Source organism: Diabrotica undecimpunctata, chromosome 5 (assembly GCF_040954645.1).
Source record: "Diabrotica undecimpunctata isolate CICGRU chromosome 5, icDiaUnde3, whole genome shotgun sequence".
In the NCBI taxonomy this organism is placed as follows: Eukaryota; Metazoa; Arthropoda; class Insecta; order Coleoptera; family Chrysomelidae; genus Diabrotica; species Diabrotica undecimpunctata.
The window spans coordinates 78,470,123-78,488,715 of NC_092807.1; the positions used below are offsets into that span (position 1 = coordinate 78,470,123).

Consider the following 18,593-nt stretch of genomic DNA (forward strand, 5'->3'; position numbering starts at 1 on the left):
TTGGAATGTGTTCCGAACAGTTTTACTTATTATTTTTTGTTGTGAATAACTAATTGTTCTATTTAATAAAAAAAATGCCGGGAAAAACGATAACAGGAGAAATGCGACAACGTGTAGTTCATTTATTGAAGTATTTTAAAAAAGAAAAAGAAAACAACGGACCTTTGCTTTCATTATCATCGGTACATGAACAAGTAGCGGACGCTTTGAAAATCAGTCTTCGCACAGTGACAAGAATAAAGAGTGAATACAAGACAGGGAGACAGGGATCTTACTACACCAGGAGAGTCACGTAATGTACAAAAAAAAGACTAATGATGTCAGCGTGTTACCAATTAAATAAGGGGAAGCTAAGGAAAAGCTAATTGTTGCTAATTAAAAAATGGAGACAGCTAATTGTTGCAAATAAGAAGAGGAAAAGCCTGAAATGGTGAAGCCAACATTAGAAATTATGTAAGATTTCTGGTTAAATAAAATTTAAAATTAATTAATAATTATTTAAATAAAAGGTTAAATAACCGAGAATGTAACCAATACAAAAGAAAATATAAAATTTACTGGAAGCACTACAATAGAATAGGCTTAGCTCAAGAGAATGAGAGTTATGCTTAGAGAGAAGGTTGGCACGTTTGCTTGCCTGTAGTAACTTAAGGTTAAATTAGATCAATCCTAAGATGATCTTTAGATGGGCGCCAGGGTGAATTTAGAATATCACTCCAATTAGGGATATATGTAGTTATATACTAACTGAAAATAAAAGATGATAGGAAACAAATAAAAATCTGAAATGCTTTATACACTATATTACAGTCCTACTGTGCTATCCCAACCCTATACTTATATACACTAAATAATGATTAAAATATATCCCCAAAATATATATTTACAAGAAAAACAGTTACTAAAAATAGGACCCAAAATATAAATATCTAACAAGGTTTGATCTGAACAGTCCTCTAACAATGAGGAAAAAGGTAAGTTAATAATATTTAAATAACTTACATGGAGTAAATGCTAATTAAAATATAAACTAATTAAATACTTATACAGTTACAAAAGAGCAGCTTAAAAATCTGAGACTAGTCAGTTAAGACACTAGAACAACACATACATCAATTCGATATATGAGGGTACATACAAATTGGATAATATATCCTGACAACCTATTAAGTGTAATATAAAATATTAATAAATAAATAAATTTAAAGTAAATAGGGAATAAAATTAAGCAAGTGAAAGGATTAAAAAAAAATTGAGGGTACTAACCAGGTATTGTGCACAATGCTGTTTCGTAAACCCACTTAGGCTGAAGGCCTAAGTATCCAAGATATATATATATATATATATATATATATATATATATATATATATATATATATATATATATATATATCTATTGGGTATATATATATTGGGAGGTAATATTACTGTATTTGGTATCATTTTAAAGCCAATAGATGTTGCCAGTGTTAATACTTAAATAATATTTGAAAACATAAAAATATCGATCGGTTTTGGGTCAAGTTCAAATGAAGACATTGAAACTACCTGCCGACCGGCTGGGGTCAACCAACTAGTTTTTTTATAATATCAACGTTCAGTTGTTATATTTATTCAATTTAGATATTTTTTCCCAGAGAGTTGTGTAGAGGAATATTTTACATATTTCAATTTCCAAGCTGTTCAATCGAAGCTATCAGTGAATAGTTTAAGATAAATATTAGATTTTTATGGGATTAGGTCAAAAATATTGGTTGTGATTGGGATGAGAATCACATTTTTAATTATTTAATGTTTAACATTTTGATTTCAATTCAGGAAATCGTTCTCAAAAAACGTTTTTTGTACAAAATGTGTATACACATTTTTACATAATTTGTACAATAAACAAGGTTAAATATTGTAAATCGTATCGTTAAATATTAGTTAATTAAAAATGTAATTTTCATCTCAATATCGACCAATAATTGTGGCATAATCACATAAAAAAATAATATTTGACTTTGACCATGCCATAAGAAAGTAGTTAACGGAACCTCGCTAAATAGTTTTAAAAAATCTTACAGAAATTTAGATTCAAAATAGTATGAGTGGTAGCCGACGAAAAATTCGTAAAGATGTACAGTTGATTTTGCTTTGTTTTCTTAAACAATCTTAAAAGGCAAAAAAAAATTTTGCTTATAAAACGTTTTGTATACATTCTAAAGAAAAATAATTTAAATAAAAGTTGTAGACCATAAAAAGTTTTCTATGTAGAGAAATACCAAATTTAAATACATAAATAATTGAGATAATTCCAAAAAACCATAAACTCTAAGATATTCTGTGTTTGTAGTAATTTATAAATGTTAATAACTTTGTTTTTTGACTAACGACAGATAATATAGCTACTTGAAATCATGGCAATTGATGAGTTATTAAAGTGTGCTAAATATCAAGCAGATCAAAAAATATTTCACAATTTATTCAATTTGTTTATCACAAAAAGCGATTATTTAAACAACTGAACTTGTCCAAACTCGTATGACTCTATAAGTATTTTGTAACTTGCAATCGATTCTTTGCGCTTTCAGTTTTAGGGTATATTAAAAAAACTTTTAACATATTATTAAATTTTTTATTAAAAACCAGTTTGAATAGGGGACTTTTTAGTTTTTAGACCACTTAACGTTTTTTTAGTTTCTTTGACAAGTGAGGATTCGGTTATTTCTTCATATGGGCTATGAACAATTGTCTAGTCAAGTCAACACTATTAGAGAAGTTACCTATACTTTCCAGTAGTCATGCAGACGGTTCATTTTAATTGTCCCCATATGGAACATAAGCTCGAGAAAAGTCTTAAATTCTGTTTGTGTTGTCTCTTTCCAAAACGCAATCCTCGATTTTTCTGAACGACTTTGTGCAAGTATTTTGTCAGTCACTTCCACCATTCATTTAATCTACATCGTCCTCGCCCGATGCTTCTAACAATGATTGTAATTCAGCAGTGGTCAATCTACGTTTATGTTCACATCTACCTTTTTTAGATGTCGAAGGCATATTATTTACATCCATTTCTTTATAAATATTATAACTCACTTTTACGGAGGTAATTAACAATAAAAACGTTCTACTGGAAACTATCAACTTACGACTTCCAATACTATAAGGCCACTTGAGGCACAATACGTTTTTACTCAATAATAGTTCCTGTATAAGTAAAATTGTTTTTTAATGTGCTTCATTGGAGCACACTAGATATATTTCAGTTTTGCCATCACATTCTTCAGAGTATGTTTTAACTTGTTTAACTTTTCTATCGGCCTTTCTACTAGTCATGCTTCTTCTTAAAACTTTGTAACATCTTGTACACTTTCTTCTCTTTGTATTATCTACATCGCTTTGCCTTAGATGGTATTTTTGGGTGTAACTGGTCATGAGGGTTACAACATTTCTTTATTTGTAAATGCCTTCGCGAACTCCAGTCTGAACTCAAGGATAGGTTGTCGCTTTTTTTACGTTTTCTATTATTTAGCAACTAAGAATTGACTACTGCGGTATTAAATATTAATTCCATTGCCACCTTCCGGTACCACTTCAGAATTTTGCGTATTGGGCTTTGGTAAGAAACCACTTGATCACTAAAATCAACACTCTTTTTCACCAAGTTATAATCGAGAATAATTTGTGGTTTTAGTACTTGTGTATAATTTTTCTTTTTATTTGATTAAACTAAGATACAACTATTATGTTTAAATGTTGCAAGGATTAAAACTGGTCTTTTGTCGACCCATTTTATCACTCGTAAAATCAATAATGGGGTTAAATTTCATCGAGAGTAACTGGTTGCAACTTTTTTAATCGCGATTTTAGTTTTACATGTTTTTAGAGTAAAACATCTGCACATGAATAATTCGTTTCTTGAACAATGATTTCAATTCATCGACCAATATTCTAAAATAAGGTGTTATTACGTCGTCCGGAATATTATAAACTGGTTCTCTTTCATAAAGCATTGGAAATATGGTTTACACTCTATATTTAGAAAAATCTTTTACTGCAACTCTTGTTCGACCTAAACTAAATTAATACACAAAACAAATTAATCTATTTTTTTTATAGAAATGCAGATTCCTGTCGGCTTTTTATCAGTGCGGCATGAGTCACTGGTGTCTCGTATATCCGGACCTCTTATCGCATTACAAACATAATTCTTAATTAGCAGTGCGGTACAAGATACATTTATGTCGTATAATCTGAAAGCCATAATAAGACCATAAGACCGTATGTTATAAATAAATATATTCCTAAAAGAATTATCTTGAAACATGAAATAAATACACTAAAAAAGTGCAATATTAAGTGTTATTTGAAAAATGGTATGTCATTCACGACAGGCGTACAGTTAAAAACAAAAGTTTTCAGTGTTCTATTGCTTGATTATTATTATCTGGTATTCTGAAAATGTTGACATTTTTTCCTGGTCTGATCTTCCTCAACTAACGTCATCTTTCTTAATTTGTGGATTGTGTTGTTCAGGTCTCTTTAAGTGTTTTTGTTGGTATCCATACTGAATGATCTTCTTTAGACAATGTACTAATGTAGTGTTCAAATGTGGCATTGCGTGTGTCATGTAGCGCTGATCTTAATTGTCTGATTAGTCGATTATATTTGTGTTCGTCATTAAGATTTCGGCTTCTTGGTCATCTAACTCTTGCTCTTCATTTTTCGACTATTAGTTGTATAATATAATTCGGAGTGTTACTTGTGTTTTCTTGATTTGGAATTGTTAATCGTGTAGCTCCATATGAAATAGTAAAAGATGAAAACGGCAGCATATTCATCCATAAAAAAAGGAAACGCGATAAAGATATCTTAAACAACTGTTTTATGTTATAAGAGATGAAATAGTCCGAAATTGCCAGGTGAACAGGGTACTATAAAGAGGAAGTAGAATTAGCTATGAAACAGCTTAAATGGTGAAAAGAAGTAAGCTTAGACCAAATCCCAGCAGGAATTATTCAACTGGGGAGAAAATTAAACGGATAACAATATTCACTCCATTTACAGAAAAGGGGGTGACCCGCAAAAATTTTAAGAACTTCTTTAATAGCCTCCAGTCAACAATTTCCTAATCATGTTTAAAAAACGTACGGAATGCACTGTATATACTAACCCAAACCGTCAACATACTTGTTGTTGCAGTTATGTATTACGATCAACTTAAAGGTTATGCACGACTCCCCTTGTATAGGTACACAGGCATGCACCCGTGCGGGAGAAAAAAGATTTGTCATAACGTTACATTATGTCACATTTTAACGTTGAATATTTTATGGTCCCCTTTGGATTATAAAACGAATGATCGATCGACTTTTTCTCGTACAGATCCCGCCTATGTAACTTTACAAAGCGAGTCGTTTGCTGGGTATTAAAGAAACGTCTATGGCCATCATATAATTTTACGCTATTTCACGTTCTACGACGCATTCCACGTTTGACACACTGTCTTGTTTAGTTTTCTGTCATTTTATTTGTTAAATCTTATCTCATTCTCGTCACAGCGTCAAGGAGCAGTAAATGTGTGCAGTCAACGGGAGGAATATGTTTAACAGTGAACGTTGGAGATTTTTCGAGTCTTTCATATTTTCTTCTTTGAGTGCCTCTCCTATCGGAGATTGGATATCATTAGGGCGATTCTAATTTTATTTACTGCTGTTTTGAATAATTCACTCATCACTAACTCATCAGGTGGCCAAAGTGTTTAAGTTTTCTCTTTTTTATATTCAGTATAACTTCTGGATCGTTATGTATTCTACGTATTACCCCTTCATTTGTAATTTTATCCACTTATTTTTAGTATACGGCAGTAGCACCACATCTCAAAGCTTTCAAGATTTGTAACATTCTTCTGTTTAAGAGTCCATGCCTCAACACCGTAAAGCTAAGTACTGAATACATACTAAGTAGTTAACTAAAAGTAGACGTATGCAAAGAGATGTATGACGTAATCGTATGGTATTCGCTAAATCCTGTCACGTAATATGCCACATATCTCTGTGCGTAAATTCGTTTTATTGCTGCCAGTTTAAGGTGTTATTAGATGCAGCCATGTTGAATTTCTCTCCACTATCGTATTATCTTCGTTAAATCCTATCATTTTAGGCCCCATATATCCTGATTAGACCTATAGGACCCGAGATACGCAACTAAGGCTCTTTTGACATAACATATATACGAGCAAAGATACATACCTAAGGTCCTTTTGACGTGTTGATGTATTTTATTTCTACGTCGTAGTATTCTATTGGTTAAATGTTACCATTTAAGGTACTGTACGTCACGATTGGACTAATAGGATCGAAGATACATAACTAAGGCCCTTTTGCCAGGCTACTCTATTTAATTTTTGTATCTCATTGTATTCTATTAGTTTAATTTTATCATTTGAGGTACGAAACGTCACGATTGGACTAAGGTAACTAAGGCCCTTTTAATATTTTGCTGTATTTGATTTCTATCTCATTGTATTCTATTAGTTAAATTCTATCATTTGAGGTATCGTACGTCACGATTGGACTAATAGGACCGAAGATACATAACTAAGGCCATTTTGACATGCTACTTTATTTAATTTTTATATCTCATTGTATTTTATTTGTTAAATCCTTTCATTTGAGGTACTGTACGTCATGATTGGACTAATAGAACTAAAGATACACAACTAAGGCCCTTTTGACATTGTTCTGTATTTGATTTTTGTATCCCATTGTATTCTCTATGTTAAATCCCATCATTAGAGGTACTATACGTCACGATTGGACTAATAGGACCGAAGATACGTGACTACGGCCCTTTTGACATTTTGCTGTATTTAATTTTTTTATTTCATTGTTTTCAATTCGTTAAATCCTGTCATTTGAGATACTGTACGTCACGATTGGACTTATAGAAACGAAGATATATAATTAAGGCCTTTTTGACATGCTGCTATATTTGATTTTTCTGTCTTATTGTATTTTATTGGTTAAATCCTATCATTTGAGGGGCTGTACGTCGCGACTGGACCAATTGGAGCGAAGATACAATAGGTAGTTGCAATATATCATAACCCGTTACTTTTAACCAACCATGATGCCAGAATGATTTGTGGATGAAAAGAATATATATATATATATATATATATATATATATATATATATATATATATATATATATATATATATATATATATATATATATATATATATATATATATATATCGCACCTCTGTTGCAATACCGCCATAAGTAAAAATTGGTAAATTTTACAGGAGAGCAGTTTAAAGTTTTACTGTTCAATAAAACAACTTGTATAGAAACTAAAAAACGTATATTGTTTTATTTTTGTTGATACATTGCATTCTTTATAATCGTATTGTGACTGTAGAAATACAAAACAAGCAGTAACTGATTAAATTATTATAATTTTGAATATTTTAATAATTAAATATGAGATGTGGCAGTCTTGCATCACGGAATGGAGTATGTTTTAGTCAGACGTAACTTAAAACCGACGATTGCTACATACAAAACTGCAATAAAGTTTTGTTTTACACCAGAATAGATTGTCAAAAAAAATTACTAATTTCACAAAATGTTAAATAATTGTAAACAAAGTGTTATAAAAGTATGAAAGTATAAAAATTGATTGATAAAAATTAGTATTATAGAATAATTATTAGAAATAGTTAACTATGCCCAATTAATCTATTTTTTATCTACAGTTCAAGCTTTAAGATTTCAGGCTGTAATAAAAAGGATGGTAGCTCTTTGGTATGACATTGGATTCACAGAGGGAAACTAAATCTTTTTCTTTTTTCAGCAGAAATTTTTGGTGGAGTAACAAAAGCTTTTTTTAGTACAACATTTGAACCACGTGTAGTACGCCGAATAACTACTGTTTTAAAGGACTCGTTTTCATCATACGTATACTTATATTGAAAACTAGTAGACTGTTCCTTTGTAACACGCAATATTTTTATATCGTTCCATCTTACTTTATTACCACAGACATCGACATTATAATTAGTTCCATATTGTTGGGATAGATCTTTTAAGTCTACAATATCTGCTGTTTCCATCTCCGTAACAGAATATGGTTGCCCAGTTTTTTTTGCCGTTTGAATTACAGTTACCCACTGTGCAGGAATGTATATGGGTCCAGATTTTAGGGTTCTTTTCTTTTGTTTTTCTACAATGGAGTGCATGCTGTCTCCTTCATTCTGTCCATGTCCTACAGCGAAATATTTGTGGGTAATAGATGGTATATCATACTTTCCTACACAAAATATATACAAAGCTGATATCATTCTATTCTTATTCTGACCGATACAGTTATCCGAATAGAACACAACATCTTGACCACGACTGTGTTCTGATAGAAACTTCATCACAGAACTTCCAATTTCGTTAGATCCTCTATGTGCCACTGACTCACTCCAAAAATAGCAATAACCGTTCATGGTTCCTACATTATATATTGTAAAATTATAAGAAGATAATCGACGTTTATAATAAAAAATTGAAATTTCCCCAACAGGAGATGGCAAAACAGCTTGAAGGTCATAACAAGCCATAACGATTTTACCCTGTTTAGCTTATAAAGCATCTTTTTCCTTTTCTTTTCGAGAATCATTTTTTAATTTTATATGTTGCTCATAATTTTCTTTCAAGTCATCTTTACATTCTGCGTTTTTGTAGACTGTGCAGATCGAGCACTGATCTTTTTTTGGCACGAAAAAACCGATATTAAATTCCGTATTAAAAATTTTCGAATATAAATGTATATTTGCTACCTCTCTACCCTCCTTTTCACATCTCTCTCTGTACAATTTATGCATTAATGCAAGGTTTAGCCCTCCATCGATATATTCCCGCGACGTTTGCGCCCTCAAATAGTGAGACTCTATCCTAGGGATACTATTAATATGATCAAGTATATCATTTTTAATTTCTGCTGCAACTGTTTTGTGATTTTGATGTTTTCCTCTGAAATCGTGTTCAATTATAGAATTTTTACATTTATCTCTAACACTACGAATGAACCTGTCACCTATGTCAAATGTGCTCATAAACATTTTTTTGCAGATTCTAATTTTTACACTATTAACAGTAACATAATAAGCTGAGTTTAATTGTCTTGGTGTACTACAACCTGAAGATCGATACTTCGGTTCAATTGAAACCATACAGTCTTGCAAATAATACCTTTGTTGTGTTACATCTCCAATTTGCCAGAATTGACACAGTAACATCTGCCTATTAACGTCAGATAATTTATCTCTACACTTCATAGAACATTTGTCATTACATGGTGGTTTCAGAGAACGTGCAGGAACATTATTACCTTTTGCGTTAGTATATTCCTTGCCTGTATTTCGAAGTCTTTTTCTAATATTTCGTGTCCACTGATCCTTGTTCAACAGTCGCTTCTTTCCACGTTTAACACCATCTGAAACAGCAGTCGATAAAGTCAAACAGACAAAGTCAAAAGCTTGTGGATAATAAGATGGCATTGAGTGAAAAATAAAAGTATGAACTTACCTGTCTTAACTTGTTCTGATTTTTCTGGTAACAAATTTGTGATTAACAATTCCTGTTCTGATGTGACAGGTTCCAATGTGTGATCAGCATTTGCTTGGTTGTCTGAATCAGTATCTGATAACTCCCTTTCTGATTCTAAAGGTCCCAACGTACAATCAACATGTGGATCATCAATCGCTTGATGATCAGAATCAGTATTTGCTAACTTTAGTTCTGGTAATAATATAGGTTTCCATAACATCTCAGCGTATGTCTCAACTACATCGCTATCTGGGATATCTCTGTCGTTCGATTTAAAAATAGGCACCCCCAATTCTGTTTCTGTTGTGATTCCTATATCTAAATCCACACAATTACAATCAGAGGAGGGACAATCTTGAATTACATCTAATAATACCTTAGAGCTATTATTAATATTTTCTATGATCACATCCTGCAAACCAGAAATGAATAAGAATTAATAACACAATTAATAACACAAACGCGTTTCAAATAGATACCGGGTTAGCGTAATATAAAAATGTATACTAAAACACCTTACAAACAAGTAATTCACAAATAACGGCAGGTAGTAAAAGATTTTTAAAATTTTTGTTAGGTTAGAAACACTTACATACCTCTACACTATTATTAAGGCTCCTATATTCATCAGTTTCTTGTAAAACAAGATTTAACATTATTTTTCCTCTTGAATATCCACTCATTTTTTTCTAAAATCACTCTACTTTACTAAACAATGGGTTATAAAACACCGAAAAACACTAAAATAAAGTACACGTGCACGCTAAAAAAACGGAAATGAGACTGAATACAATCCAAACGACTGATGCAATACCGCCATAAGTAAAATGTGGCGGCATTGTAGTCGACTAGACTGATATCTCCTTGTGCAATACTGCCGCAATTCATAATGTGGTAGTATTGCAGGTTGTGATTTTAATGTTTTTAAAATGTCATAAAGACACTTTATATTATACTGTGGACATTTATTGAATTTTCATTTGTGGCAGTTTTGCAGCACATAAATTGACGTTTTTGTAGATGTTCTAGACCAAAAAACCGAAATTCAATTTTTCGGAGTTGTGGCGGTATTGCAACAGAGGTGCGATATATATATATATTCTTAAATTTACTATTTCATTGTGGGTAATATTATATTCAACAGCGATGCCAAATTTCTGATGCTAAAATGATTGATAATGAAAGTGGGATATACATTTTCATGTATATAATGGCAGCGAGTAAACGGTAAAACCCTGAACTAAATATATATAATATTTTCACTGTACCATCATTTTAGATTCAAACATTTTCTGGAATAAACTTGTATAACTCAGTAAGGGATAAAAAGAGAAAGCGGATATTTTAAAATATCAACACGGTATCAACACTCTAATCAATGAGATGGTTACAATTCTTGTAACAAGTACAGGAAAAAAGATATTAAGGTCTTGTAAAGTAGCGTCGATATACAGATGCTACTTTGCAAGACGATGCTAAATTGATGGTAAAAGCATAATGTATCGATGCGAAAATGATAGTATGATGTATATACAGGGTGGTCCTTAAGTAATTGTACAAAAAGAAACAGTAGATTCTACACTTTAAAATATTACGATTTAAGCCAAATTGCTTTAATAAAATGTTGATATTAAGAAAGATACAGGGTGTTAAAGTGCAAAATTAAAATTATATTTTTCGTTATAACTTTCATTTTTGTAAACATTTATGTATAAAAATTTACATCTAAGTACTTTTTAATATGAGAAATTATAATTTGATGCACACTTTGATGTAACTGATAGAGGGCGCCACTTATGCCACATATGTGATATAAATTTGCACATAACTTTTTTGCTCTTTAAGTTACCTATATTTGGGATAAAAAATATAAAAGATACATTATTTTAACAAAAATAAGGTATACCTGTTAATAACTTCAAATCCCAATAGTTTTCGAGATAATCGCATTTTAAAAATCAGCTGCATAATTCTGTTCTAATGCAATTACTCCAGGCAACGAAGAAAAAATAGACAAAACCATTAATACTTCTGAATTTCTGTATAAAATACCTTTAACTAAAGTTAATAGTTAACGAAATATTAAATAAAATAAATATATCAGCAGGATAATTAATAATAGGATTTGACAAAATAACAGAATAATAGGATTTTACATAAAACATTTTACGTTTGACGTTAAATTAAAGTCAGAATCAAAACATTTTGTTTACAAACCAAATTAAGAAATAGTTAAACTAAATAATATAACTTTTTGTCAAAGTAAGTGTTTGATACGTACACCATTTTCTTTAATTCATTTGTCAATATATTCCATAAAAGATCGTCTCATATTAAATAGCATCATTGGTTCTAAAGAAACTGCAGCAGTATTTATTTCTTCCCATAGTTGGTTGCGAATGTTTATGGGATTTTTATAGACAAGTTGTTTTAATGCGCCCCATACACCAAAATCAAGCGGATTAAATTCGGGGCTATGTGGTGGCTACAATGTATAATGGACGAATATATCGATGACATTACTTATTTATATGATTACGTTACAGCTTACGAGTAACTATAATTACATCTCGAACAAATGGACTATTATGATTTACTAACGAACTAATATCATGCTGAACTAAACTGCCTGTGTGTTTACTATATTTATAACAATATCGGTTATTAGGACAACGATGATGTTTTTGTAAAATTTCTGAGTCTTTCAGGTTAGATTTGTAGCAAAAGTATTATGAAACAGAATACATATGTGTTATTCAATACCTGTGCTCTAGTTTCTATTTGTCCTAATAACAATGTGTAAAAAATTTACGTAATGAACAATAAGTATTATTTTCGGATTTTTTATAAATTAAATAATTATATCAATATCTCACCACATTGCCAAGGAATATGACTACCACGACCAATCCAATGTTCAGAAAAGTTGTATTTAAGTATGTTCTAACTGCCTTCTCTCTAGAATGTGGTTGTGTATCATCTTGCATAAACCACATATTTTGGGTTTTTAGCATTTTACAATAGAGAAAAAGTAATACAACGCCATTATAGAAACTTAAGAAGCGATAGCAAAGGGAAATTGTAAACATGATGACGGCCAACGTCTGAATACGGACATGGCACCTAAAGAAGAAGATGAAATATCTTTTCTCCAATAAGACATTTAGCCCATATAACAAAGCATTTTGTGATTTTACCTTATCATCTTTAAGTTGTTTTAATAAAAATAAACTATGAATTATGCTTATCTACAAGTATTCAGTGCTTTACCGCACAAATATCAAACTAAAAATTATTGTGCAGCTGACTTATAAAATGCATTTATCTTGAAAACGGTTGAATTTTCAGGTTGCTGACAAGTATACCTTTTCTTTGTAAAAATAATGTGTCTTTAATATTTTTTAACACAAATAGAGCTAACTTAAAGAGCAAAAAAGTTAAGTGCAAATTTATGCCACATATGTGGCATATGTGGCGCCCTCTATTAGTTACAATAAAGTAAGTATAAAATTATAATTTATCCTACTTAGAAGCATCCAACTGTAAATTTTTGTCCAAAAATATTTACAAACGTAAAAGTTATAGCGAAGAATAAAATTTTATATTTCCACTTTAACACCCTGTATCTTTCTTAATATCAACATTTTATTAAAGCAAGTTGGCTTAAATCGTAATATTTTAAAGTGCAGAATCTACGGTTTTTGTTTGTACAATTACTTAAGGACCACCCTGTATATATATATATATATATATATATATATATATATATATATATATATATATATATATATATATATATATATATATATATATATATATATATATATATATATATATATATATATATAAATATATATATATATATATATATATAAATATATATATATATATATATATATATATATATATATATATATATATATATATATATATATATATATATATATATATATATATATTTATTATAAAAAAATTGAAATTTAAATTATTAAGTTGTTATTAAGTAAAGAAAATAAATGTCCTTAATAACCCTTTTGATGGAAAGGGAGTTCCCTAATCCGATGTCCTGGTAGTGGATGGCTGTAGGATGGATCAGCCTATGTGCTTTGTAAAAGCCTTAAAGACTGGCAGACCAACCAGAAAATGAAACCAAAATCCTTCCCTAAATCAAACTATAATTCTTCCCAAATCCCGGTATAATTTTCCCCAAATCAAAATATTTTCTTCCCAAATAATAAAACTTAAATTCCAATCCCTGAGGTTGGGCCGGCAGGCTATAAGAGAACAGAAAAAGCTTTGTTTATTCTAGGTTCTTGTACTTAAAATTCTTTAGTAACAAAAACTAAAATATATTTGCCATTAAGTGACCTTGGCACAAATATTGAATGTTAGGTACTATACTGGAATATTATAATATGTATATAAAAAAAAATAAGAATGATTGTGGGGTATTTCTAATAGTTGAGAAGATTTAGATGATTGAAACTGACAATTTAAATGTAAGATATTTGGACTTACCAGAACTTATTGGAAGTTTTCTCTTTCATAAAAAAATGGTAGCTTCTTAAACACACATAAACTAAATTCCTTTAAAATAACCAAAAATAAACTCTTCCCCTTTCCCAAGAAATAATAAAATAACTTAAAATTGTTTCATTCTTTTTTCCAAGCTCTGCTTGCCGCACTTATCAACCTATATCCAGGAAGTTTGGTTGTAAAATGAACATGAGGAACATGGCCACTATCCAGTATTCGTTTTCCCCATAATGACAATGGGAATCGATTTTATTGTAAATCGATATATGAAATTGTGTTATAGGTTGCCTAGTTTGCGGCGCAAATTAGTAGCTATTGTAGGTAACGATCGTATCGTTACAAGCGATACTATAAAAGGAGAGATTAGAAATGTACTGTATGGCATGAAAGCAAAAGGAGAGCACGTTACAATTAAAGTTCTAAATACACAATTAAGAAACAAGCATCTCTATGACGGTTCTGATATAAGTTTGTGGCGTCTTATGAAAAATTGTGGGTTTTCATACAAACTAGAAAATAGTAGATGAGTGCTATGTGAGAAACCATGTATTGTCTCCAAACGACTGTATTTTTTGAGGCATTATATGAGAAATTTTTTAAGTCCAAGCCCACTTCAGTTCGTTTTTTTAGATGAAACATAGACGCGCTATCTCAGAGTCTTGGCAAGATGACTGTTGTGAAAGAATCAGAAATAGGACACGAAAATATAGGTAAACGCTTTGTTGTTTTACAATGCCGGAAGTAAGCAAGGATTTGTTAAAGATGCTGGATTACTGTTTTCTACGAAATCGAAGAGTGCAGACTATCATGATTCTATGGATAAAGAGTCTTTTAAAAAGTGGGTCTCCGAAAAGCTGATACCAATGTTGGAGAAACCATCTCTAATTAATTATGGATAATGCCTCATACCATAGCTCTTTAATAGAAAAGTTACCGAATGCCAGTTGGAAAAAATCGGACTTACAAGAATATTTACGAGCGAAAAAAAATAATTTTTGTAAACTTCCAGTAAATTTAAAAATAATAAGACAGAGCTATTTAGTCTTTGTCGCCAGAATTAAACCACAAAATACCAGGTACGTTATAGTGTCACCTCGGGGGAAACAAAATAAGGGTCCTAACCACCTTCTGTTGTCTCCGGGTGCTCTGTAGAGGGCTTCGAATATACTGTCGAGAGCTCCTCTACTGAAGTCCCATTTTCGGGTTATTGGACTTGGAAAATATTTATCTTCGGTGTCTTGCCTTGAAAAAGGCAAGATATTTCTTACATGACAATTTCTTCCATCGAAATAAAACACCAAGTTAAGTTGAAACAATTCTCAGCCACAGAGTATGGAAAATAAATGCAGGAAGCAGAGCCCCGAGAGCACTAAGCTCTCGGAGAGCCCGTGAGGGACTGAGTTGGCTGACCTGAAAATCGCCAATATTTATATGCGCTGTTCGAGCGATAAATATGGATTTCCAGGTCAAGAGCCAATGGGAAAATTCGAGGCGGGGCGATGCGCATCGAAATGCGTACTAGTCCACAGACTATGGCATTCGATGACAATAGACGAGCTACTCCAAGAACATGGGCATCAGGTTTTGAGATTGCCTCCATATCACTGTCAATATAATCCGATTGAGTTGGTCTGGGGCATTTCTAAACAATACTATGATCGTCATATTGAAGAACATGGACGTGGAGATGAAACAGTGAAAAAAGTTTGGGGCGATGCATTAGCTGAGGCAACACCTGCAGTGTGGGCGAGTTGTGTTAACTATACTGAAAAATTAATTCAGGACGACTGGGCAAAAATGGTCACATATGATGAAAATGAAAGTAGGATTATCATCGATTTGGCGGAAGATTCCAATGATGAAGACAGTTCCAGTGAAGACGCTGACTGATTAGGTAATTAATCAAGGTCAGTACGTTGTAACAGTTCAGAATTCGCTACAGTCCTTAAAACTTAAAAAATCTGTATCAATTTTTTAATTAAAGTGGGTTAAATAATTAACACTTTTTTGGGTATATTTCAAAATCCTTTTAAAATACACTTTTCGTTATATCCTGTCCTATTGTACTGCAAGCTAGAAAAATACTTCTTCGCAATTTATACGTATATTCCGTTATTAGAAATTTAATGAAAAATAATTTATAATTTTCTTTTATAACTATTATTTCGTTTGACATGCCACATTTTGCTCCGCCACTGGAGGAGGTAAACGAATCGAGCTTAGACAAGGAAAGACAGATGAAACAACTTATTGCAAGTGTTTTTACACGCACACGCCAAGAACGATGAAAACGATTATACCATTATTATTATACACCTAAGTATATAATGCGCGAAACGGTTGCGCCTACGCTTTAAGCTGGTCGATCCTCTAGCTTTCAATGCCTCATGCGCGAAGCGGTGGCGCGTTCAGTTCATGCTGTTTCAGATCTTATGTCGCTAGCGTTCTTTTTTTTTATATCTATTATTGAATTTTTATATCAAATGTTTACCTAGCTTTGTGGCTAGCATATGTACCTTTGGTACTGTGGGTTCTGGGTTCAAACCACACGTAATGAGGAACTTTTTTATGAATTAATAATTTTAAAAATAATTACCCATAATTAATCGGGCTGTGGCCCAATGACGTCACCCCGCCAAGGTCACGTGGGCTATCGAGAGGCGCGAAGAGCTGCGTCGAGCGTGCGGGGTCAAAGGTCAAAGTGGAGTGAACCGCATCCCTTTCTATTCATCTCCAACTTTTATACCGTCATCCTGTATATAATTATGTTTGCTAACTATCATATATTTAGTTTTCTTAACGTTGAGTTTTAATCCATACTGATCACAAGTCTCTTTTATTTTGTTCATTAGATTTTGAAGGTCTTCTCCGCAATTAGCAAGCACTAAGGTATCGTCGGCATATCTAATATTGTTAAAGGTTACTCCATTCACAATAATACCTTTGGTTGTCTCCATTAAGGCTTCCTTAAATATTTCCTCCGAATATAAGTTAAAAAGTAAAGGCGACAATATACAGCCTTGTCTCACTCTCCTTTTTATATTTATTTCATCCGACAGTTCTTGTTCAACCTTTATTCTTGCCACTTGATGCCAGTATAGATTTGTAATTATTCGTAGATCTTTATCGTCCAATCCCGCTGTTTCCAATATTTCTAGCATTTTGTTATGTCGGACTTTGTCAAAAGCCTTTAGCCAGGCTACTCTATTTAATTTTTATATCTCATTGTATTCTATTAGTTAAATTCTATCATTTGAGGTACGAAACGTCACGATTGGACTAATAGGACCGCAGATACATAACTAAGAGTAGATAATATACAGGTCTTTGAGCTCATCCCCTAAATCGCAACCCCTAAAATCGCAACCCCCGGTTGTAAGTGCCAAACGGCTTAACATAGGATGACGTACGAGGGCTCGTTGGAAAGGGGATAAAAAATGGGGTTGAACGCAGTATGTGCCGTGCGCATCGGAGCATGTTGAAAGGGCATTATTAGGTATCTTCGTTTCTATTGGTCCGATCGTGACGTACGAGGGCTCGTTGGAAAGGGGATGAAAAATGGGGTTGAACGCAGTATGTGCCGTGCGCATCGGAGAATGCCGAAAGGGCATTACGTAATATCTTCGTTGCTATTGGTCCGATCGGGGCGTACGAGGGCACGTTGGAATGGGGAGTAGACGGGGAGACAAAAAACAAAGATGGCGGCGTTGCCAAATTGGCACTAAAACGTATCTTCGTGGCTATTGGCCTTGACGTATGGGGTGTCAAAAGCGTTGGTGACGCAGAAGCCATGTCAACGTTCGAACATTCTTCTTTTCCGTACAGTTTTTTTTTTTTTTTTGGGAGGTGAGAATCTTCAAAAAGATCGTCTGGGAAGGTGTCCCAGGTGTGTTGGATTTAGTCCGGCACGCTTCACCGCGTGGCGAGGCCGCCTATCGACTAAACTCACCCCCTCTTCCTCCAGCCGATGGGTCTGGAACCGCACTTAGCGTGCATGTCTGACCCGCCGACCTTACTCCTAATTCCCTCTGGCACTTTTCGCGTGCATTCCATTGGTTTGGCGGCCACCTATCCTCCCCCCTCCGCAAAAGCCTCGCAGCAGACTGGTCGGTGAAGTGACCGTCCGGCGCAAGTCATTCGCGGGTCGGGTGACCGGGCTGCCCTCCCTCCATGATGGAACTAGCGAGACAGAACCAGTTGGTAATTACGAGCAACGCCAAACATTCTTATTTTCATCAATTCATTCATTCAATACACACATTCATTCAAAACTCAAGATTTAAAACACGGAGGCAGTCGGCATAGGTTGGATGTAAAAGGTCCTTCCCTGCTCACTGCCCCAGGACGGACACGGGTAGAACAAGGAAAACATAAATCAAAACAGAAACAAAACAAGAAACACAAGAGGCACTCAGTCTGAGTCGGATGTAAAAGTCCTTCCCTTGCTGAATGTCTCTTAAGACATACACCACA

At 32.8% G+C, this 18,593-nt stretch overlaps 2 protein-coding genes across 4 annotated transcripts in view; one reads left to right on the forward strand and one right to left on the reverse strand.

The window, feature by feature from the left end:
* Window positions 1-18,593, forward strand: part of LOC140441413 (uncharacterized) — a 356,383-nt gene that overhangs the window by 213,286 nt on the left and 124,504 nt on the right. The window lies entirely within an intron of this gene.
* LOC140441408 (uncharacterized) lies at window positions 7,845-10,670 on the reverse strand. Its single transcript, XM_072532118.1, has 2 exons — window positions 9,564-10,670; window positions 7,845-9,471 (listed from the first exon to the last, which is right to left on the reverse strand). The coding sequence occupies exons 1-2, from the start codon at window positions 9,802-9,804 to the stop codon at window positions 8,618-8,620; spliced, it is 1,095 nt and encodes a 364-aa protein (XP_072388219.1). The 5' UTR covers window positions 9,805-10,670; the 3' UTR covers window positions 7,845-8,617.

Bases quoted from the DNA above. Each gene is read 5' to 3' on its own strand.
- LOC140441408 (XM_072532118.1), bottom strand. From the start codon at position 9,804: ATGTTATGGAAACCTATATTATTACCAGAACTAAAGTTAGCAAATACT. The intron at 9,472-9,563 runs GTAAGTTCATAC...CTGCTGTTTCAG, and splicing joins ATCAGAACAAGTTAAGACAG to ATGGTGTTAAACGTGGAAAG.